General features: G+C 38.5%; 1 protein-coding gene across 1 annotated transcript; it reads right to left on the reverse strand.

The window, feature by feature from the left end:
* Nucleotides 1-27: 27 nt before the first annotated feature.
* LOC139735376 (calpain-7-like) lies at nucleotides 28-25,631 on the reverse strand. Its single transcript, XM_071646125.1, has 21 exons — nucleotides 25,325-25,631; nucleotides 22,663-22,768; nucleotides 21,836-22,020; nucleotides 20,486-20,550; nucleotides 19,671-19,945; nucleotides 19,282-19,285; nucleotides 18,777-18,866; nucleotides 17,777-17,903; nucleotides 17,125-17,210; nucleotides 16,435-16,528; nucleotides 15,898-16,044; nucleotides 13,750-13,977; nucleotides 12,304-12,448; nucleotides 11,284-11,383; nucleotides 10,036-10,159; nucleotides 8,570-8,642; nucleotides 7,305-7,450; nucleotides 5,343-5,405; nucleotides 4,645-4,784; nucleotides 1,626-1,715; nucleotides 28-417 (listed from the first exon to the last, which is right to left on the reverse strand). Exons 1-21 carry the CDS (start codon nucleotides 25,568-25,570, stop codon nucleotides 273-275), a joined length of 2,679 nt encoding a protein of 892 aa, XP_071502226.1. The 5' UTR covers nucleotides 25,571-25,631; the 3' UTR covers nucleotides 28-272.
* Nucleotides 25,632-25,820: the final 189 nt, after the last annotated feature.

Genomic DNA, 25,820 nt, shown 5'->3' on the forward strand with positions numbered 1-25,820 from the left:
AGCTTCCAACAGTGTTAGCTAGCATCATACACCTATGTCACTATTTACAACAAGGTTTCTTATAAGGGAGACTTAATTTTGTCCAATGGATTGCACGTTAAACCACATTCTTGTCATGCGTACCCCTTCCATACCCTCAAAGAGCTGTGGCTACGCTTCCGTGGAACCCTTGTAGAATTCTCTCTCTGTATCTAAACAGCGAATGACTATGCAGTACTCGGGCAAGGCATCGTGGGAAGGTTGAGACTGCAGCACGACTGGTCAGTTGCAGCTCACTGGAGGTGAACGACCTTCATGGCACAGGAGGCGGAGATGGTGAGGAAGAAAGGTGACTCCTGACCGGGGCTAAAGGTCGTAGGTCGTATGTTGTAAGTTCCACCCGGAATGTCTTCGAGCTCCATAATTGTAAAACCATTTCTGTTGTAAGAAGACACAAATATTCTATTACAGAGTCTGGCTAAGTTATAACAAATCTGTCTTTGAGTGTCATATTTGTACAGACTACTATACAACCACATACAACAATACAGTCAATTTGGTCTATGATCCAGGGCTGCCAACATTCAAACAACAAAATTAGGAAGGTTCCAAAAAGCTGTCAGGGAATTAGTTACATGTTATAATTGAAACCCAACAAGCAACAATAATGCCAAAATAAGGGAGGCTTTTATATTTTATGTCAGGACATGAAGAAGCTTTTAATTTATTAGGGAGTTGCAATGAGGGAGACTCCACAGCCCAAGTGTTCATTGATGTCAGTCACGTAACTTGAAATCAATACAGCTGTCATTAAAAAAAAGAAAGAAAGAAGAAGAAATAAAAATAACCCCTAAAAACTAAAACAAATCAACACAGAACAAAACTAAAGCTTAACTTTTTTTTTTTCATTCCCAACTTTAATATAGGACCTGTATAAACATTCTCCAACAGATTAAGACTTTGAATGAGTTGGATGAATGCATTTTGAATGAGTCTTTTGGTAAATCTGGGAGAGTTCGAGAGTTCTGACCCACATGCTAGCAGGAAACACAGACAGAAACAGTCCCTGCAGCAACTTTCATATTTCACAACCCTACAAAGAACCAATTGAATTCTCCCCATTGCAACACAACACTAGAACTATCAATTCACAGTGATGAATTTCCTGAATTTAATGCAGGGCGACCAGACTCTGCCGATTAAAAAATATACTTGTGCACAGTGGAGAATAAAATTTGAAGATGACGATCCCATTTTGGTTCAAACATTTGAAAACAGCACCAACTATTGAAAGCATGCTAATCAAATATGATAGCAAGGATATATTTCATTCAGTAAAGCATACTTCCTTACTTTTAACCCATTGACGATGGACTGAGTTTTGCTACAACACGCATTTCCCATAGACAGCTGCCCGAGTATACTCGGGACTCGTCCTCAACGGGTTAAATGAAAAAAGAAAAAATCCAAGAAGGTGGTAAAAATATGCTACTCAGCAATACTTTTCATTGCTATCTACAGCCCTGTTCCCTACTCCTTGAACAGATTTCCCATTGCCAGGGGTCAGGGTATCATTTCTTTCAAATCTTATCACATTGCCAATTTGATGAATGCATCCAGATCTGCTGAGATCTACATGAACTCACCGATAGTCTCCACTCGTCTTTTTCTGGAAGCGTCCGTTGCCTTTTCCATCTGCTGCTATGCAGATGATCTCAAACCCAACGTGGTAGTTTCTATCAAAAGCAAAAATGGAAAGACACACTAATGCCACCAAACAAAGCAAAGGTAAAGGTATATAGTAAATCCCTCCTTTACAGACTTCTATGAATGTCAAATGTTAAAATTTCAAACATGCTACTTTATTTAGAAATTTACCTCCTCCACCCTGAATACTATTATATATACTACTGCATAAGCTGTTATTTTTGCGAACAGATATTTTCATGAATGAGGTCACAGGCATTTTCGTGAGATGTTGTTTCCGCAAATTGACACTGAGGCTATCAGTAAGTGCACTATTACCCTGCACATGGCAACATTTTTGCATGTTGTTAAATTTGCGATCCGACAGTAATTTATGAAATTTGCAAAAATTAAACCCCACAAAAATAACAGCTTAGACAGTACACTATATAAAGCAGCAGATGTCAGTTGTACTGGACCCTACAATGAATGGGCAATTACATTTTGATTAAGAATTTGGCTTTATTTTCTCCTTCTAATCATTTTTTTTTTCATTCTGAAGCTCAAGGCATGAGAAACAGATTACTCAAGTTTCACATTCAAATCTCTACCAAGAAATCTAAGGTTATGTGACCCACAAGGAGAGCTGAATGGGAAAGAAATTCAGTTTCGTTACAGCTCAGTTCATCTTACACTTGTACATCAAATGATACTAATTGTTCGATGACTTTTGATTCTTGCTTGAACACAAGAACTACTGGAAACAGATAGAGAAGAACAGTGACAAAATGGCTTATTGCCTTATACACTTCACAGCCGGTGCCACATTTTTAAAAGTATGGTGGGGGAGGGCAGTTTATATTCGGGGTTTCATCAGCTAACAATTAAAAAAAAAAGCTTTTGTCACAACTTCTGCCACTTCCGGGTTTCATCAGCTGACAAACAAAAAGTTGAGAGCTTCAAAGTGATGCAACCTCATGCATTTTAAGTGGAAATTCAATGAAAATTACAACTTGGCACAAATCATATGCTGTGTCCATGCTAGAATCTTGAAATGACAAAATATAAGACTTTTGCTCATTCCATAATGGGGAATACAACAAGAGCAAAAAGAAAATGCATACAATGTCTGGTGGTAATGAAAGCACTTCTGATGAATTAGAGAAAATTCAGTGAAGTTTACCTGATGTACAATGCAATAAAATAGACCAATTTAACAGCAGTGCATGAGAGACATGGAATTTTACCTTTTATTTGATAGATGGTGTTACTGTTGATGCAAAAGCAGATTATTCAAATGACATGGAAAAGCAATAGATTCACTTTGCATTGGTATGGCATTTATCATGGCTTGATATGAATACAACACTCAGCTAGGAAAACAGTTGCACCTTTGAACCTAGGCATTATTTATAGGACATAGTCTGCTTTTGCTTGCCGAGTCCATTCAGTGACGTCACAAATATCAGGCATGTTTGGCAGGTTTCGTTATGTTTTCAAAATAAAGGAAATTGTATTCTTCTAGCTTTATGTTGCACAAATCTTTTCTGAGAGGCTGGGAATCATAATAACTGGGGGTGGCTTAAACTCTTTTTGCAAGTTCATGAAATATTATACATGTACAGTATCTTGGAAAGTACAGTTTAACCTTAAAGTCAGGTCTACTCTGTGAAAAAGCCCGGTCTACTCTGTGAAAAAGCCCTTACACCAGGCACATACAATGGGCCTTGTGTCAACAGCCCACATCATTCTTTTATCTCTTATACTTTGATAATGGGATAATTACACAATTTTATCAGGTGAGAACACAGACACCTTTGCTGCCACCTCAACAATTAACCTTTGATCATCTAACCCATGACGTGAGCACTTTAATAACAGCAAGCACACCATCATACCGTATAAGCTAATACAACAAACAGATCAGTTTGTATTATGACTTATCTCCGGCTAGAAACATGCCCAATGATAATTGTGGAGCATATCATTCTTGGAATAGCAAATTCCCAGCAATCACAGTATATCTCATATTGGAATAAATGCTGACATGTTTGGTTTTCGTCTGTTTGATATTAACATATCCATGATCTGAAGCAAGAGACTAAGAAACCACGATATCAAAGTATCAAATCAATGTGATAGGTAATACAAGCCATCTTGCATACTTTCTACACTCTGCTGTGCTACATTATTGAAATAGAGACACCACTCAAGAACATTCTCTTTCTCTGCTCCCCCCTCCCCCATCCCTGACGTGAGAAAATAATGTAGCGTACATCGAATCCTTTTGTTACTGAAGGATAAGAGAAAGTATGTCTCTAATTCTATGAAACAACAGCAAAAGTATGTGCTTGAGTAATAATTATAGCAACATGCATTGATACATGTCATGTCTAGCATGATATACTACAGTATGAGATAAGCATGATATACATGTAATGAGATAAGCATGATATACATGTAATGAGATAAGCATGATATTATGAGATACATGTAAGCATGATATATGAGATAAGCATGATATGATTATATGAGATAAGCTGGAAAAAAAAATCAAATGTATCAAGTGAGAGTTGATCAAACATTTTTATGAATGTGCACAAAGGTAAGATCATTCAGTAAGACTGGAACTGAAGATATGATGTTGGTATAAAAAGGCTACACATGGGGGAGTTTTCCAGAGGAACACCGAGGCATTCATAAATAATGGTGGGGGGGGGGGGGATCCATAGAGCCAGCATGTCTTCAGAAGATTATATACAGTCAACCTCACCTAAGTCAACCTCGCATAAGTCGAAAAATTGGCTAAGACAACAAAAACTTCTATAGATGTAACAACTGTGAGTCAAAATTTGTATGACTCAAAGAATTTTTCTCCATTCCCCTTGGATTTGACTTGGGTGCAGAGGGTGACTGTACGTCCTTTTGTCAGAAAATGGGGCAGATAGAGGGGTTGGAGGAGAGCTGGTCAAGACTTACTTGGGTCCTTTAAGGTCCACGAGGAGACAGTTGCCCCTACTAGTATCCTGAAGGGTGACCTGGTAGATTGGGTTGTTGCTGAAGGTTTCCCTGTTGTTCGCACACCCACCTGCTGTCCTACCCTTCCACTCACCAGTCATCTGCAATGCAGGCGCAGACGTCAATATTTCATTTTGCATTTCATTTTCATTCACTTTTCAATTTCCAATGAATAAATTAAGTACAATCATAGACCCAACATGATTTAATATCTGAATGCAAAATATTTAACATATTTAGATCTGTACATGAATTGTTCTAAGCATATCAAATTTAAACCAATTCATATGGAATTGATTAACATTGTATTAAAACATGGATGTGGCTGATTTACCTTGATTATAATCAAACATTCAACTTTTGTCTACTGAGATGTAGAATCACATACAAGAGTCAACTAGTGTTCATCATTAAAGGAAAAACAGATACAGTGAATTACAATGTGTGTTTTTTCCAAATGTATCTTGAAACATTGCTGCAATGCTAATATGGGACATTGCCACTTGAAAATGTTGTACCGGTATTTCAGTCAACACAAGTGTTGTGATTTGCCATAAATATCATATAATTTTATCCACAATTGGAGCTTTGTATGATGTTTGGGGCTTGCGTACTAATAACTCAAGAAAAAAAACTACTATAATTCTATTTCTACTTACCGACTTTGTGTGCTTGTATGGATCGGCTATTTTTGACAGGCAGAAGTCACACGTTCCATAGGCCTAAAAGAGATTTTCATGCACACACACACATAAATACAAAAACTAGTCTCTCAAAATTGAATTATTACAATGATAACTAGAAAAGCACTCTGAGAGCGCAGACCTCCGCCAAGCATGCAGCTCATTTCCACCACTGATCTTGTTCTTCCATAGAGATATCAGTGATTTCCACCCATATAGATACGTACATATGTAGCATTGTGTGCTGAAAGTTGCCCGATTTCCTAACTGAAGCCTTTGTTACCTCACAAACCCTCAGCTGCACGGCGCGCCTCGCCCTAGTAGAAACTAGAGCACGCACTTTAGTGCGCGCATGCAAACCTCAAATACGTGCAGCCTGAACTCCCAAGTTCATTGACCCTACTTGCCAAAACATCAAAAATCCTTCATAAATTCCCCCAAAATTCTCAGATCACTACCAAAAGTTAATTGTTTGTTACTTGTGTCATTCTAAACCTTTCCTGCAAGTTTCATCCCAATCCGTTCACTACTTTTTGAGCTATTTTGCACACAGACAAACGAACTTACGAACTAACTAACGAACAAACCAACGGTAACGAAAACATAACCTCCTCCCTTGGCGGAGGTAATTAGTCTCAAGATTACAAGCACTGTATGTTAAATAAATCCACTGTAAAATGTAAATGAATCTTTGGCACCCGCAATGATTAGGTATAAAAAAGTGCTATCAAATATACATTTCCAAATGATGACAACTGTATTGCATGTAGAACAGTACAATTACAAGAAAATTGTTACTCTCATCCACGGTGTAAGACCCCAGTTTGTATTCAATACACAATGAATAATAGTATACCAGACACGCAAATTTTGGAATAACAAGGAAAAGTAGAAATTACGCGGTGCGTAATATATGTCCCCGCCGAAAGTAGCATTTAGTAGCAAAATGTACAATATAGGTAAAAAGATCAAGGTCAAAGGTCAAAGAAGTCAAAGGTCAAAATTCTGTGTAGAAGTTTTGAAGCCCTCACCTAGTGCCATCACATAAAGCAAACGGAATCGAAATCGGGTTAGAAATGGCGAAGGAGTAGCATTTTGTAGCCAATGTACAATATAGGTAAAAAATCAAGGTCAAAGGTCAAAGAAGTCAAAGGTCAAAATTCTGTGTAGAAGTTTTGAAGCCCTCACCTAGTGCCATCACATAAAGCAAACGGAATCGAAATCGGGTTAGAAATGGCGAAAGAGTAGCATTTGGTAGCAAAATGTACAATACAGGTCAAAAAATCAAGGTCAAAGGTCAAAGAAGTCAAAGGTCAAAATTCTGTGTAGAAGTTTTGAAGCCCTCACCTACTACCATCACATAAAGCAAACGGAATCGAAATCGGGTTAGAAATGGCGAAGGAGTAGCATTTTGTAGCCAATGTACAATATAGGTCAAAGGTCAAGGTCAAAGGTCACAACTGAAATTCTGTGTAGAAGTTTCAAAGCTCCCATGTAATGCTATCATATAAAGCAAACAGAATCAAAATTGGCTCATAAATGACAGAGAAGTAGCAAATTGAACATTTTGATCACACACGGACGCACAGACGGACAGACAGACAGACGGACAGACGGACAGACGGACAGACAGACGGACGGACGGACACACAGACACACACACGTACGGAGCCCGTTTCATAGTCCCCTGCTCGAACTCGTTCGGCGGGGACAAAAACCCACAGTTTGCCTTACAAGTTTGCACACTTTGCTCTGACGAAAACTTATTTTCTGAGTGGATTTTAGTGAAAATTGTGGCGATTTGAGGATGAATGCTACACTTTTTTAGCGTTACAAGAAGAGGACACAATCTTAAATTCATAAAGAGAGGGAAAAATGAAAGAACATATATTATATGACATTATGATAGAAATAATGTCATAATCATCCTGTCATTACCCTGAGGGTGTAGTGTATGGTGTTGTTCTTTTCAAACTGGGAGACAATGATTGTGAAGACGGACGAACTCTTGTCGTTGACGATCATCTTGCACAAGTAATGTGGGCTGTTGATGCGAGTCCCATCCAAATAAGGCCCTGGATCGTCTGGGTTCCACGTAAAACAAAGCAACAAAAAAAAAAAAAACAGTGCTTCACAACAGCTTTTGCTTTGTGCATCACATGAGTTTTTAGTAAAATACCGGTGAGAGATTGGATGAACATAATATCAGTTTATTTGTAATGTTTCCACACAGGCAGAACATTTGTGGTAATGTTCACCCCAAGAGTTCATGGAAACAAATACCAAATGAGGGAAGTAGCATAAAATAAAATTGAGGCACTCAGTTTGGATATGCCATGCATGCATAGCCACAACTGGTTACAGCTATAGATGCATGGTTAGCTAGCTATGGGTTTGTGAATGATAATGGAAAAATGGCTACTACAGAAAATTTAAGCTGAAGGTAAATGTTATGAGACTCTCAAACTACTTTCACTAGATGATGACTTCTGTTGTTGGAAACATTAAAAAAATGTTCTAACCCTTAGGGTTTGACATTTCATTTCTGAGAGGTTTTACTTGTCTTACAGTAGGACATTTCAAACCCTCTAGATAGATCACACTGCGTGGTCCCTTCCACACCAGTCTTCTGATTTTACATAGTAGCAGCTTACATTGCACTGGCTGGGCAACACACATTGAATAATGCACAATCATTTGTATGTTTGTTTATTTTTTCGTTCTTACAGTATACCAGGTATCAAATTTTGTATTTTGTAATTGTATGGTCTTTAAACTACACGGACTCACAGAGGAACAGCCAATGGCTGAAGTGAGTGACCCGTAGTGAAATAAAATAAACTCAAACTCAAACGCATTTTAATTCACTGATATAGTACCTACTGCTGTACTCACTGAGAATAATTGCAATTATCTTTGTGAAACAGGGCCCTCAAGATTTAATTGCATAATGAAGGATATATGATCACACCTCATCTACCTATATGCTGTGGCACATACAACATTTGACTGTTCCATATTAATGATTTCATTTTCATGCAAAATTATCTAAAATTCACAGAAGGTTTGGTGATATGACTATAAGGAGTAACACAAGTTTTGCTTTACATTGTGATTATGTGAAGGAAAGATGTGAAATTTGGTGAAGATGGCTATCAAAAACAAGCTCTGAGAGGCTAATTCTGTCTATGACGCTTGCTTACTTGGATAGTAGACCTTCTTCCCTCCTTTGTACACCAGCAATGTAATGAACTCCTTGTTGTCTGCAAAGTCATCCTAAAGAATATAAAAACCAAAACATCATTTGACTTGGAAAAATTATGCAGAAATAACTACACAATTCAATGCTGCTATTCTGAAAGCCAAAAACTTATATGAAAGTGTGATATATACAGCCAATCTCACTGACACAAGGAAGTTTACAACAGTTCAAGAATCAGCATTTTTCCCTTTTTCCCCCTCGGTACATTACACTGGTATCTAAAACATACCAGCTAGGTCTAGGATTTGATCTGAAGAAATATGACAAACCATGAAAACCATCCCAACACATCAAAGTTTTCAAGAAATACATATATTATATCCATTCTCATTACGATGGTTAACCTGTTGAGGACAGGCTGATTTTGCTACAACATGCATTTCCTACAGACCCTTGCCCGAGTATACTCGGGACTCGTCCTCAACGGGTTAAAGATCACAGTGTACAGCATAGTAGAGAACATGTTATTTGTACCAAAGCAGACACACCTGTGGCACGTTGCATAAAAGTTACTATTATGGTAACTTTGCCATCCAATGGTAACTTCCATGGAATTCTTGATTTTGATTGGCTGTTGAGTATTGTTGCCATGGTAGTTACCATTGGATGGCAAAGTTACCATAATAGTAACTTTTATGCAACGGGCCCCTGGTGAATCAGAGAAGCCTACAAGGCACAACATAATAATGCACTGCTTGCAGTCATTTGGGAGAAAGAATCACATCACTTTGTTGGATATTAACCCACTGAGACTGGGCTGATTTTGCTACAACATGCATTTCCAATAGACACCTGCCCCAGCATACTCAGGACTCGTTCTCAATGGGTTAAAGTGAAATGGCCAACAGACAACCCTACAAGACCTTTTTTTCTTGGGAAGGGGGAGATGAAAAGTTAGACAAAAGTGAAATGAACAAGGCGAGTCACCAACATGGCTTTGTAATGTCGCTGGACATTCACTGATTGTGTATTCAAAGCTACCTTACGTACTACGCTTGATTGTATTGACCGATTCTGTGACGCGCTATGTGTATTTTTAGCATAGGCGCAGCCATAGTGGGTGTATCAGCAGACCCCCCCCTCCGCACTCCCCCACCCCTCTCCCTACATTAGCACGCGCGCAGAATGAAAAACTGCTTTAGCCAATGGGCGTCTCGTACTGAGTGCGCGTATGCTTGCTTAGTGCGCGAACCTTTGTTACAAGTGCGTGATAAACATGTTGCCCCGGGGTGGGGGAGAGCCGGGGGGGTCGCTGATACACCCACTATGGCTGCGCCCTGTGCCGTAAAATGTCTGCTGCCCTCAACGAACCCGAATCGGTCAATACTGTGTGATTGAAGGACATGATACAATGTGACACTCAATAAACATTGCCACCAAACCTGTAACCAGTTCCTGAGTCCTAACATTTATTTTTAGCGTATTTGTGAGGACCCAGACCGCCCCCGTACCCTTCACCTCCAGCCGGTACTGAGGGTTGTTGCCGATGTTGATGTTGTCCTTCTTTGGACCCTCTGCAGCAGACCACATTCTACGGAGAAGAAAGCCAATTTTCAGCGACGGACCCATGGGACCAAATTTTAGTAATACCACTCAGCACACTCTGATAAATTGCTACTATGTGCAGTACTTATTCAAGCAATTCTGCCATATTGGTTAGCAGCTCTTGGAAAACATTGGCAATGTTCTGCCACTGTTGCAGATATTGATATTCCTTAATCTTTTGTTCTTGAGCTCACTTTTTGATAATAACATCATTTCCATCAGCCACATACAAGTAAAAGACAGCATGTATTCATATCTCACTACAGGACTGCACTAAACCCATAATACAACATTTAAAAACATTTCCTGGTCTTAATGTTGTCCAACTGATAAAAATGGTAACATGAATATACTATCACTATAATCAACTAATATTTTATTTATAATACAATATGTGACCCACTACAACAAAAGGATCTGAAAGTCGAGGGAGGTCGATTTTCTGAAAATCACATAACATTATTCCCTTACTCTCCTGCTTTAATTTAATATATACTGCGACTCATAAAATTCATCTGTTGCGGAGATATTGATGATTGTATGAGAACATGTTGAATGGTCTAGGAAATCAGAATTTTGAGAAAACCACCTTCAAAGTTTTCTTTCTGACGCAATCGTGATAAGGGGAGGTAAAACAGTTTACACCTCTTGACAATAGAAGGTCTGCTCATAGCAACATCTGCGATGTTCACTCAAGCTTAGCGCCAAGCAGTCTACGCACAATCAATCAGTAACCATGGTGCCATGCACCGACCAATAAGATCACTCCCTTGTTGCTTGGGGCAGAGTCTATCTGCGGCGCTAAATCTAAATTTTCTAACACGTTGTTCCATTCCAAGCCGGAAAATCATGGCCCAGAAAAATGTTAATTTCTTGCCTTTCCCTTGATCATTTAGCTTCGAAATTTTGGCAAATCATAGACAAAACATTAGACTACAACATCATGCCAAAAAAAGACATTCAATCATTTTTACTGATTTTGATGATCTTACTTTAAACTTGATTTTCGGCTCAGCCATCAGCGACTTTCGGATCCCTTTTTGGCGGGTCACAGATATACGGTATATTTATGTATTTTATGTCTTAATGTTCAATAAAAACTTGACTCACCCATGCATGACATATGTGTGTGGGAAGAGGCTTGGATTCCAATTCATGTAGATGACATCAAAAAAGTGACACATAGACTCTAGGTCAATCCAGAACACACCTAGAGCATGAGGCAAACAGACGTTGGAATTGAAACATATTTCTACCAAAGTATGACACATGGGATTCAAATCTTGCCACAGAAGCAAATGAAAACAAAAAGGCCATAGACTTTTAGCATACTATCTAAATATAAGGATGTGGATCAAAGAAACAACAAGACTGACGAAATTCTATACTGTATACGCTATAATTTTCGCGTACATAAATTTTCGTGAATTGCCGCTGTCACACATTTTCGCGAGTGGTTAAATTTGCGATTGGGGGACCAGAGAAAATATGAAGTGGCAAAGAAAGTGTGAATTTTCAACTTACTAGCAAATAAGAATGATACTAGTTATACACTGCATGAAAAAAACTTACCAAACTCTGCGAACTAGTAAGTTAGAATTCAACATTTTTGAAGTGGTTAAGTCCATCGCGCTAGATTTCTGACGAGTGGTCCCCTTGCGATAATGGATTGGCTCTCTACAGTATTCGTAAGTAGACGTGGACGTGCGTAAACAAGCTTAATAGCCAGTATGGTCTGTTCGGTAAGCCGTGACATGGTATACTAGTACTGAAATGTTCGTATCATCAAGGCAAGGGATTCATTTTGGAAGGTAATATTTTCATGTGTTGTTAATTTCGCGAATAGCTCCCGACTCGCGAAATTCGCGAAAATAAAACCCACGCGAAATATATAGCGTATACAGTATTATTCCTTAACACTGTGGTCTTGTAGACTTCGCTGATTTTGCACAGTCTTATCAAAGTATTCTATGATTTATCTTTTAGGGACAAAGAAAGAAACACACAGCAACAACAATAACTAATGTTCACATTAGTCCCTGGTGTTGTATATTGAGACATACAACATATAATAAAGTCATGCTGGTATATGTCAGAAAGATAATACTTGTGAGTTCAGGGCAGTCATACCATTGTCAAATTCTTGGGCATTCTTTGGGTCAAAGTTGAGGGCCTTCTGGAGTTCCGGCGTCCAGTTCTTGGTGTCCGCCTCTGAGAATCGTCCCTTCCACCTGAGATGACTCCATGGGTTCTTCAGTTGGAAAAGTTTCTTTCCCTGTTCCATCAGGAGAACAAAACAAACATTTCTGACTCAGTTGAAGTGCAATGCAGACAGATCATAACAATTTTGCTACAATATTTTGTCATTCTTACGACATGCCACCAGCTTAAATTTCCCTCTGCTACTCCACAATATCTCTCTACATCAAAGTAATTTTGTAGTTACCTTGTGATTTGATACAAGAAAGTTCTGCTGAATACTTGATAATTTCTGGTGCAGCATATCATAACATACATGTACGTTTCCTTTAATTCATAATTACGGGGGATATCGTAACACACATGAACTCTTCCTTTAATTCATAGACCAGAAATCTGTACAGCGTATAATAACTTTGGATTTCAAACATGCAAGTTTGTCATTGGTTGGGAATGAGTGGTACCAAAAGTTGAGTCTTCCTGTTACAAGAAAATTCTGACTGACAAACAAATCTGAACCATTACTATTCTTTCACATGCATGAAATGTAATGCCACTCCATGCTCAAGTTAGATCTTATAAATACTGTAAAACACAATATTTATCGCGGCATGAAATTTTTGCGAATTGGAGCCGACGGCCTTTTTCGTGGCATGAAATTTTTGCGAGTTGCCTCTAACATTCAATGCGTATAACTATAGTGTAGACAAGAACTTTCACGTGCATTTTAATTTTGCGAAGCTTGGCTCCCGCGAAATTCGCAAAATTAAAATGCATGCGAACATTCCTTGTTTAACAGTAGTGTAAAATCAGAAGAATGAAAAAGTAGAAAAATCATCTGAAACTTTATCAACTTGCGGAAATGTGCTGTAGGATTATGCGAGAAATCAAAACAGAGGGAGGCCTTGATTTGAAATATGCAAATGGTACAGAGGAAAAAGGTGGCTAGGAATGTCATTAAAACTATGCTTTTTTTATTCATCATCATAATGCAACAAAAGGCTTAAAAATCTGGGGCAGGGACTTGTCCCTTTACAACTGGATTTTTTTTTTATGTATTCACAGAAACTTGAAGGAAATTCAAAGAAGTTATATTTCTCCTTTACAAGACTCACTGGCATATTGAGCTAAGATAATAGCAACACCCAAATCTGAGAGTAAATTCAATCTTCACATGAAAATAAATTGGTATTGAGAGGATTTTTAAAAGAGGACTGCAATTATGGCATCTAAAAGTATGTTACATTGATCTTACTTTATCAGTATGATATCATATTCCCTGTTTCATAATCATCCTCTAAACTTGTTTATGAACTCAAAGCTTGCATGTTTACCTAAACCCTTGACGAATTTCTTGTTGGCCAAACGCCCACCTACCTTTATCTCCCGGATGTCCAGCATGGCGTAGGCATGCGTTGGCACGAGTCCCGCCCGGTCAGCCTCCGATTCGGGCATCACGCCTGTTGCCACGGTCGCAAGGACGTCCCCCCGATGGAAGCGATCCTTCAGCTTGGTGAAGATTTTGTCGGCGTCAAAGTCTTTTGAGTCCGGCCTGATAGCCACTCTCTCTGGAATCCAGCCAGTCAGTGCATGGAGGTCAATGTTCTAAGAAGAAAAAAAACAACAAAATTTGAAACATGAAGTCTATGTTATAAAGTATGTAACCTAGAACCAACTCTAATTGGCCTATCAGTGCATAATATCGTATTTGATGAAGAAACAACTGTTTGAAAATATGTAATTAGCTTTATTGGCAACATTTTGCATTAAGCAACAATCTTCAGACAAGTTAAAAACATTGTCATCAGACATTGACTATCAATTAGCTGTTTTGGTCTCTTTTTTCTCATGATAGGGTTTCTCTTATTCCACATATCCTCAAAATCAACCAATGGCAAGCTTTAGACCTGCGATGGGAACGGTAAGACGACATTAATTAGGCAAAAAATGGTGTTCTGCACATGCGAGAGACATCTGTTTCCATTGTCCAACCTGGGAGGCTGCGTCATCTTATAGCATGTGTGCCCCAGATCTAAAGCTCGCTACTGATCTGTTCGAGATAAATCAGCACTCAGTGTTCTTGCACATTATCTCTGACCAAGGAAGTTACAATTTGTAAATCTTTCATCATGATTACAGAACATATTCATTGCTCCTATGAGTATGAAGCTAATTAGTTAGTATGTTAATGTTGTACTTCTTTAACCATATAATTATGATTATTTTTGATGTGCCCACAGGACAAAAAAAAATACAAATAACATTTGTATCAGTTATCCAATATTACTAAACTTTTCACAGAAGGCACAGTCAGACTGGCAAGAGAAAATAAGAAGTTTCAAATCTTGAAATTTTGCCAGTGTGACCGCAAACTTCCCGCAAAACTTCCTGTGAAACTTCTCACGAAAATTCCCACTCTAACTAGGGATAGTTCCCTCGCCCCCACCAAACTTCTTGATCTTTTGCCAGTCTGACCGTGCCATTAGATGTTGCTTCCATGCCACTGTCATGATTCAAACAACATCCTGAGAGTAAAGTTCCCTCACCCTCCCCCTCCCCATGCTCTCAAATTCCAAACAAACATGTAGAATGGTAGATTTCATTTAATAGCACAATAGGTTAGACAAACAATAAGATCAATATGGTATTTACACTTCACCTGTCAATCAAATCATAAAACAAAAGAAATCAATGAATGAGGTATTGATTTTTGCAGTTCAATGAAGGACTCCGCCCAGAAATCAACAATGTTTTTGCACATATTTCTGTACAGAGGTTAACACCTGTGAAAGTCATGAACTTGAATGAAGACAGGTGCATTAATTGACTGAAGTTTGTTACATGCTGTCGAACAAACTATAAACAACTTTTATTAGAGTTCATCAAACTTTTGGGAAGTCTTCTTCTGGAAATGGATACATGACACAAACATCTTCTAATCACTCTTTCAACCATGGTTTCACTAATACAACATACTAAATTATTTAGTTCTTGAAATTATGCAAAAAAATGTTTTTGCTGCATCTCAAACTAGAAAAGTACTCGGAGAGCACAGACCTCCGCCGAGCCAGCAACTTGTTTCCACCCTTACACGCATACAATTTCCCAAAATAGAAGCCTTTTGTTACGTCATTGCGCGGCGCCTTGCCCGAGCAGAGCACACGCTTTAGTGCGTGTATGTAAACCTCCAGTACGCAAAGCCTGAACCCCAAGTTCGTTGACCTTACATGCCAAAATATGAAAAATCCATAAAAACTCCATAAAAATACCCAGATCACTACCAAAATTGAATGAGGTGTTCCTTGTGTCAATATCGACTTTTTATGCAAGTTTCATTTTAATCCGTACACAACTTTTTGAGTTATTTTGCAAACAGACATACCAACACTGACGATCAGTTAACCTCCTTCCTTGGCGGAGGTAATTATAGATACTGAGAGAAAAAAATCTTAAAAGTAAAAAAATACCACAAGCATAATAACACATATATACATTCTACTATAGCTAATCATGGTTGTTGCTTACTGAATTTGATCCAGGGAAGTCGTATCCACCCATGACTTTCATGTAGGCCTTCTCCAGCAGCGACACCCAGAATTCATTGCGATTGGAAGAGAATGAACACAGGAGGTCACCACGCTTGTCCACAGGGAGATAATCATCTATGATGACCTGTAGAAACAGAGAAATGGAGACTTGAAGTAATAAAATGTCTTTCAAAAAAAATGAGATAAAAATAGTGAATGGTTGGTAATTCAATATCAAATCTCAATTACAAACTGTAACTATAGCTCTTAAAACTGAGCATTACCAGAAATAACACCCAATTATGGAAATGTGCTTGAAATCCTTGCATAAATCACTTTGATTTCATTACTGCAAGAAATTTTCCAGTCTATCCTAAACCTTTACAAGAGCAAACTCAGCACTCAACCATACAAATCATTTTTTTTTTTTTTTTTTTACACAGACGACTAAGCTACGACAATACAAAGGACAGAGAAAGTAAGTCTGGTGGTACATAAGGAAATCATTGCAAAACCATTTGAGCGATCACCTTACCTTTCTCTTGACCCCATTTATCCAGAGTATGACCATGTATTTGCCACAGGGGTTGTAAATTGGCTTGTGACTCCGGTCCTGGGGGTAGATGATGCTGAAAAAAAAAGAACAAAAAAATGACCATTTACACAGAGAAAACATTATATTTCACGCTGCCCAAGAATTCTGCTGAAATTGAATACATTATGGTATGAATACATTATGGTATGAAATACTTCTAACAACAGAATGATAAAACAAAACTGAATATGTCTACACATATTTCAGTTACTACACATTGTAGCTCTTCAAACACACTTCACTGAGTATAAGAGTTCATTAAAAAAAAAAATTAACCCGTTGAGGACGGACTAATTTTGCTACAACACGCATTTCCCGTAGACCCCTGCCTGAGTATACTTGGGACTCGTCCTCAATAGGTTAACAGCATATTTAATACTCTGAGATGTCAAGTGTCTTTAATATGTGGCGGAACAATAATCAATGTTCATTCAATTTTGAATCCTGTATATTCACCACGGCAGGAAAAAGCACACAAACTTACATTAAATTCATCAATCTTAAAGATGCCTTCTTCATAATTTTCTTCTTATCTTCTTGGTCTTATAAAGGTTAACTTTGGACTTCTGTTGCACACTAATAGAAGCAGGTGTTTGACTTAAATGTGGGGCTAGCCATGTCTAGACTCACTTTGTAAGGAGATGCTTCTTGAACCGCCTCTCGTAGTTGGCCGATATTGCTAGGGAGGCCAGGAATGAGCAGTCCTGCACTATCGTCTGAAGAGAAACATGAACAGAGAAAACAAAGTGAGCATCAGACAACAGGGGAAGAACAATAACTCAAGACAGACATGCATACCAAAATAGGAGCTACTAGTACTCTGACTTACCAGTTTTAACATTAATCCTCTTCAGGAAAAAGAAGGGAATTAGATTCAATTAACAGCAAAGATATGAAAAAAATAATAATATAGAGAAAATCCCACTGTAAAGTCAAATGTGATGATGCACTAATGTGGCTAGTGCTTATCTTTTTAGATTAAAAGTTGAAGGTTTAATGGAATGGCAACAAAGATTTCTACATTAAGGAATCGTAAGTACATTTCTTTCTTTTTTTTTCAAATTTGAGAAGCTCATCCTAAATATCAAGCTCACACATCAATAACTCAGTACTTTTTAAAGCTCAGAATAAATGACTTACATACAGTCAGTGATGTGTATGCATTACTCAAGAGACTTCAGCAACTCTTCAATAGTCCCACCCTGTTGCATTTCATGTTGGGAACAACCTTTGGGATCACCTAATGGCAGATATCTACATACAGGGTGTGCATCATACTAACCTGTCTCACACTGAAGCTGGACACAGCATAGATCAGCTTGGGGTCGCTGCAAATGTCTGATGGTCGCACCCACTTCCCCAGTCTCTCTTGTTGCTTGGCACACAACACAAGTTTACCATCTTTATCTCTGCAAGGAATAGCACATAAAAAAAACATATCAAAAACAAAAATGTTCTAGAAAGGCACAACTGGAAATCAATCTCCTGTATCAAGCAATTATTGAGTTGTATCTTTATTCCACTCTTCTATTCCTTTTACTTGCTAAACTGACAAAACTCATCTACAGGTACACTTTATATCATCATGTTTTTCTTATGGTAACATACTATAATTTCAGCTTTAACTTCTTTGTGAAAAGGTCATTCTTATTGTTGGAACAAAACTGCAGTTCAGGCTGAGCGCTTACCAAATTTCAACACAAACAGAAACCAGTTCACAGCAACTATGTTTTGAGAAACTTTGATGATGTGACTGACGAACAAGACTGGTCAAGTTCCGAAATCAACACTTTGCTTTGGAATCTATGCACCATTTAAAATCCATCATTGAATTTGTAAGACTTTCATACTATGACTAACATAATAATGACTTTAAAGTTATTGTGTTACGAACACAGTACCCATACATCACTTAACTTCTACAAAGCAACATGAAAAGTGTACACCAAATGAACCAAACACCATCTAGATTGTTTGTCATCATTTACAGGCTAACAGTGCTAAACCCACATGCTCCAAAGGGAAACTCAGGGCAATATTCATGAAGCTCAATTGCTCATCAAGAATCACCTTCAAGGAAACTGTTTCAGTGAGTATTTAATTACTCTGTAAAAACATTAATTACAATCACTGCATTTCACAACCACTTCATCTGAAGTACCTACAACTGTATTACTTCTCAAAGAATGCTTATAATTTAGTTAATTTGTCAAGTGCTGCACTTTGACTGTCATATGGATTTGGGGTGATCTTGACAAATCTTCTGGGGTAAAAACACTCACGTGAAAGGCACTGGATAGGCGAACTTCTCTTTGAGGTCAGCCTGTGAGATGAATGGAAGGTATGAGCGGCCATTGATTTCTGATGTTTTCCTGTAAAACAAATGGGGGGTGGGGGTCAAGTAAATATGTTAGAACCACTCAGTATATTTTTACCAACACACTGATATTTCTTTCCTCAAACCATAGCCAAAAACATTAAAATATTAAAAATTCTTTATCATTTATATTCAATATCTAATTATTTGCATACATCAATTTTGGTTAAGATTCATCTCCATAGTTGAATTTCATGACTGCTATATCTTTGTTCATTATTGTATACATATTCATAAACAGCCTCAACTGCGGAATGCGAGTTTTTTATCCGTGTTCAAATAGATAAAACAAACAAGCAATGTTCATAGAACCATCTTTTGTATCATCACATTGTTGTGTCTAGTAATTCATAAGGTGTCTAGACACCCAGGCAAGTCATATTATGTGACCTCATACAGTCAAATGCTACTGGCCTGTTCCATATGTCATTTTGCAAATAGCTTCAGCATGTGTCTCAGTATACATTCCAAACTATTGACAATCTTGCTCAAAAGTCCTGGCACATAAAGTGGAGACAGAGAGTCTGCAATAACAACAGGAGACAACCACACCTCTTTCTGTTCCCCCCTTATTTTGGAGTCACCATAGTTATGTTCTTGTAACCCACGATACAACACATATGACCATGCTTTGATTTGGCAATCTCTTTTTGTTTTTGCGGACATTTTCACCATAGTTCTGTTGGGCTCCAACACATACAAATGGAAAAAAAAGGTAAGTTTACCCACCTCAGGACCGCAATTTCCTCAGCGGTGTATTTACCACCACCACCACCTCCTCCTCCTGCTCCTCCTCCACCTCCACCATTAAAGCCCCCAGCCCCGCCATGACCTCCCGCAGATCCTCCTGTGCCACTGCGACCTCTCCCATCTTCCCTGGGTGTGTTTGACCTTCCCGGGGTCGCAGAAGGCACCCCCGACCGGTCATCCACCTCGGGGAGGTCTCTGGGAATGGCCGGTAGACTGGACAGTACATTGTCCACCCCGGCACTGGTCTGACCCGTGGATGGCTTTTCTTGGGGAGGGGCTGGAAGACTGTGAGTTGGTGAGGATTTCTTCTTGATTGCTTCTGCCCTGGAGTCAAGTAATCAATGGGAGTTTTACATGAAAGTTTAAATACGAGAGCTTTCATAAACTTTTACATCATCCAGTGCTTGCTTGTCTATGAAGTGGTTAGCATCACCTTCAACTTTGTAATCACAAGGGCTTTGAGAAGAATTCATAAAGACTTCAATGATGTACATGGGAGAACTAAAGTTATGTCCACAGAAAAATTGAAGTCTCAAATGCCATGTCATGTGGAAACAATCATAACCTAACTGCAAATGTGATATGCATGCATATTGGAAAGACTAGATGTTATTGCCTTCTTGGGAGTGCTTTCTCGGGAGTAATCCTAGCTTGTAAAACCTTGCCACATTGTCTCAACATCTTTATTTTTAGCATTTGGGAAACACACCACTAAGTGGCATCTATTACAGTTGAGTGGTTTTTCATGTCCAGTAGGGATGTTAAATATTTTCAAAGTAAGATGACACCATCTCAATCATTGACGTAAGAAAGATATGGAAATGCACATTTTACCAGTAAATAATGAGATCACAACACACTTACCTGTCCAAGGCCTGCTTTGCTAACTTGTTGAGTTTCACCTTCTGCTCTGGGGTATTTGTTTTACTCTAGAGGATATGAATAAAAATTGGAAATAACTACAATAGTTAATATGCTTCAGTGTTTGTGAAGAGTACTTCTATTACATTCTCTCAATATCACACACAAATAGAAACATACTACAGGGGAAACTCGGTATAACGAACACTGCTATAACGAGATATCGGTTATAACGAGGAAATTTTCCCGGTCCCAAATTTCCTTCCACACAAGTCTATGTAAAATGCTACTCTTATAGCGAGATCGGCTATAACGAAATAACTGCTATAACGAGATAAATTTTGTGACTTCCAAACAAAGAAAAACATAGTCAATCAAACAAAACCTGCTATAGCGAGGTAAAGCAAAATGCCTTCGGTAAAGCTTTATTTCGCCTGTGCTATCATCTTCCGATATTGTAAAGCTTGATGCGCCAAAAACTGTCTTGTACACACATAATCATTTTCTTCAGTGCACTCCAGCTAGCACTGCGTTTTACGTGTAAGTGTGTGTGTGCGCACACTGATACATGCAGAAAATGTGGTGGGACGGCCCTATGTATACATGACATCATCATGACGTTAGCAGGTGTGAGGCAATCTGATGCTGTGATTGGCCTTCTACGTAGGGAATTCCCCATCTTCACACACACGCAGTCATAATGTACATACAGAATGTGTCACATACACACACAGCATTGTACAGACCATATTCAAGCTTTCCACACAACACACACCCATAAGATAACCACATACTGGTGTCCACAGACGATCTTGATACAATCGCAAGCTATATAAATTTATAAATTCAAACATCTACAATTAATAAGAAACACATTCTTGATATTGGATTTCCTTGGCGAAAAACATCTTCTTACCCATAAAGGTGAGTAATTCCCTCACACACAATATCAAGTTATCAGTAGTTATTGAAATATGATGGGTAGTCCCACATGTGCAAATTAATGTCTTTATGTTATGCCTTCTTTTATGCCTACTGATATAACGAGATATCGGCTATAACGAGGAAAATGACTCGGTCCCGACCATCTCGTTATATCGAGTTTCCACTGTATGAATTTATTTATTTATTTTTAGCTGCCCATCAATATACCTATCAACTGTTTGTGTACCAATCAATCCATATCAGATTTTTAATGAAGACCTTTCAATCAATCAATCAATCAATCAATCAATCAATCAATCAATCAATCAATCAATCAATCAATCAATCAATCAATCAATCAATCAATCAATCAATCAATGATCAATCAATGTCTATCAATGGCAAGGGTATGAAGGTGTAGCTTCTTACAGCCTTGATGCAAAGTTCTGCAGCATTCATGTACAGCTCCGCAGCTTCTTCCAGACTCCCATCGTCCCCAGAGTCCTCGAGTTCGAACGCCTGCCTCACCAGGAAGTTTGCCCGCTCTGCCTCTGCGCTGGTCTTTGGTGCCACGCTGCTGGAACCGGTCAGAACACTCCCCCCTGTCTGATTGACTAGATGGAGATCAAAGTTCAAACTGATTGTTATACGTCGCAGCAGTTTTTGGCAGACAGTGTTAAAAACTATGGAAGTTCAGCTAAAGAGGGCACTACCCGAGTATTCATCTCATCAAAGGGCAGTAGAGCTTCTTTTGTGTGTGTGTGTGTGTGTGTTGAAAGTATAATAAAGTATAATGTTCTTCTACATCCTATAAGCTCTCACTAGAAGAAAATAATATAATGAAATGAAGCAAACAGAGTCATTATCAAGACATGCTTGATTATTTGAATTTTAGGTCATGATATTTAGTGTCAAGTTTCATGGGCAATCAAAATATGGTTGATAATTATTATGAGTTTGACACAATCATTGACATAAAGTGCACTCCCGTTATAACAAACATGGTTATTAACGAAATTCTGGTTACAACAAATGAAAAATTCAGGCCACAGCATTATCCTGTGTTTTTTTATTATTTGTTCGGTTATAACGAAATTTCAATATAACAAAAGAAAAATGCCAGTCCTGAGGACTTTGTTATAATGGGAGTCCACTGTAGCTCCCACTTGCTTCTTTTATATTAAGTGTCACTTAAACGTAAATGATTTGGTAAAAATAATTTTGAATGTTGAAAATATTATTTTAGTTTCACTCACCAAGCTCCTTGAGTTCTTTGACTCGAGTAACATACTGTGAGTACTTCTCTGTGATGCTGCTGTTTGGTGTGGCTAAGGCTGCATTGTACATTGCTTGAATGGCTTCCTACAAAGAGACACATCATTTATAATAACCAAACCATGAACATGACATGCAATATACATTAATTGCACTACCAGAGTTTAATTTCCTTATTTGATATTCTCTTCAACTATGCTGCCATTGCTTTGTTTGAACAGTCTTCTCAGGGTTTGTTTGTTTGTTTTTGTTTTGTTTTGTTTTTGTTTTGTTTTTTTTACATATAGGTATCACAAACATGCTTTGTTTATAACATCAACATCTAGTAACCGAGTCTTTCATCCCTACTAATCCTAGCTCGTTGTGGTTGGGTCATTTGCGGTTTTACAGTGCAGTGTGACTGCTATACTGTTTGTCTGTTCTATTTTTGTACCCCTTCCTTGTACCTTGCACCTTGTGTTCATCACTTCTGAATGGTCCTCTAGGAACTACACTTACTGACTCCGAATAAACCTGATGACATAAAAGTTAATAAACCTTTCATCATTTGCTTTTAGTTATGTAGGGATTTATTTTGAACAATTCATTAGCACTGTATTCCCCCTTCTGTTATTACATGTACCACCCCTTTACACACCAATACACCAACCCACATCACATACATATTCACATCCACATGCACCCATACACCCTACCTATCACAGACACTCCACACATCACATGACATTTTCCAGCTTTCACTTCTCACCCATTGGTCCCTGTTATATTGAAAACATGCCCAAATCACCCAGTCCCAAGCCTACACACCATTATGAGTATTTAGTTTTAACCTTTGTTTCCTTATTTGCATGTTTTGTTAAATGTTGATTTTCTATATGAATATTTATGTTACAACCCAGATTTACATGCAAACCCATGCCGAATTATGTGAAGAATAAACTGGCTACAAGGCAGTTAGCCAGGGATCTCCTTCCAAGTATACACATGTGTGCTGCCCTAGTCTGCTCTTGGTGTGTGTGATGAGTGCTAGAGAGCTAAGCGAACCCGAGCCCTACAGTTACATTATAATGGTTGTGCAAAAGATGCTCCATCCACCCATCAGTCCATGTTTCATTTAACTTTCACAAATCAGGACCAGTAGAATCTAGTCGTGTACAGAACATTGAGTAAGTTTCACTAATATCTCAACATCCAGTAGGCAATACTGATACCTTTATTCAACAGAAAAATCATGGGATTCTATAGTTTTGCATGTTTTTCAAGAAGGCATACAAGCAAATAACATTCTATGGTAAAGAGGAAATCAAGTTATTTGCTACATCATTGACAAAAACACAAACATGACATGATCAGATGATTATCTGAATTAAGACCATAAAGATCCATCCACTACTGTTTATGCCAAATATTTCGCGAGGTTTCTATTTCTTTAAATTTTGCGAGTCAGATGCTATTTGCGAATTAAAGACACGCGAAAATATTGACTCTGATCCTGATATGAATGATTGAATGTTACGTACGTGCATGTACACAAATTTCAATATTACTGTAGATCTACTCCGCGAAACGCGGATTTAACCACTTCACTTGCAAAATCGTTGGGAAGTCCCGATTAGCAAGAATTTAGACTTGCTAAATATATGGCATATACAGTATTTCACATTTAGATCTTAATACAACGAATAACATGGACTAAAAATGTATATGTAAACTTTACCTACAGACGTTAAAGTTAAACACAAAATTAATGGTAGAATCCTTATATTGATGGTAGTGGCTCTGCTAAAACTTAAGTCACATGCACATGCATTGACCGAAAGATCGGTCTGTATCTGTCCGTCGGGGAATGTTCCGCGGAGACTGCGTCTGGCTTCACGGATCCCCTCCGTATACAGACCGAAGTCAATGATTGCGGCTCCTGTGTGGAGCAGTCGCGCACAGATCAAACGTTACGATAAACCAAATTTCAGACAGCTTTTTTACATTCAAACAAGTTTGACATGACATGACACATTATGCAGCAATATTTGGGATAAATTTCTCAATTGTGCAATCGAAATACTCGCTTAAACTCGGTTATAACGCAGAAATTTTATCGATATCGCAACATCGCCGTTCGCAAGCAGTAAGTCGCCATTTTGAATCTGTAAGCCAATCACATGCGAGGTACGTGTTTTAGTAAAACAAACACGTAGAAAGTACCTCGCATGTGATTGGCTAATAGATTCATAGTGTATGTTTCTGCAGTTTGAACGTGACGACCCGACAGGCTGTGTTTTACGTTGAAAATTCTACTAAAATTTTGGATTATTCATTAATCTGGTGAGTTTAATGTATTCTTAAAGAGCTAATTTCACTATACAAGCTTAAATTTGCCGACCTAGGGCCGTGAATTAGACGCAATCGAGAAGGGTGAGGTACCTCACCCAATTTTCCATAGAGACAGTGGTTAAGAACATCCACACAGCAATGGGTACTGCAACCTTCCGTCTGTCTACGGAGGACAGCGTTAATGGCAAAATATAAAAAGAGTCCTCCGGACAGACGGATCTTTCTGTCTAGCACATGCATAACCATCTGTCTACACGTGAATTTCCTACAGTAGTGAATTCGTTCGTGGTATCTATATAAAAACCAACTTACGACATAGTAAAAAATTGCCGTCCGAAATTGGCCATTACGATCGCATTCCGTTGCCTTCATTGCGAAATCATATGCGTCACGTAGCAGCGCGTCATAATGTCCCCGTCCACCATTACCCCCGCCGAAGCTCCCGGAGCCCGGCGGTGGAGCACCGTCGTAATCCTCTATCATCTGGCTGCTGCTTGACCAACTTGCATTTGGTGAGGAATCGTTACCGTGATAACGATTGAATTCGGACCAGAACATCGGAGGGTCTTCTTATCAAGGTTCTCCAAGAGACGAAGTTACAAACAAAATCTTGTCACCGATTAATATGTAATATTCGAATGTAGTTCTCCATTAAAGTCCTCCATCATCACCACGGAAGTCCCCGTTTTCATTTTGTGTCAGTTTTGAACAAGAGAGGGCGCCAATTCTATTCTTCGGCGGATCTCCAAAACACATGCATGTCTGCTAGACTACAGCCAGAGTTTTCAGCTTCAAGGTTTGATTCAAC

The sequence above is a fragment of the Diadema antillarum genome, unplaced genomic scaffold, assembly GCF_040938485.1.
Source record: "Diadema antillarum isolate AM-2024a unplaced genomic scaffold, OU_Dant_1.0 seq00000573_RagTag, whole genome shotgun sequence".
NCBI classification, from domain to species: domain Eukaryota; kingdom Metazoa; phylum Echinodermata; class Echinoidea; order Diadematoida; family Diadematidae; genus Diadema; species Diadema antillarum.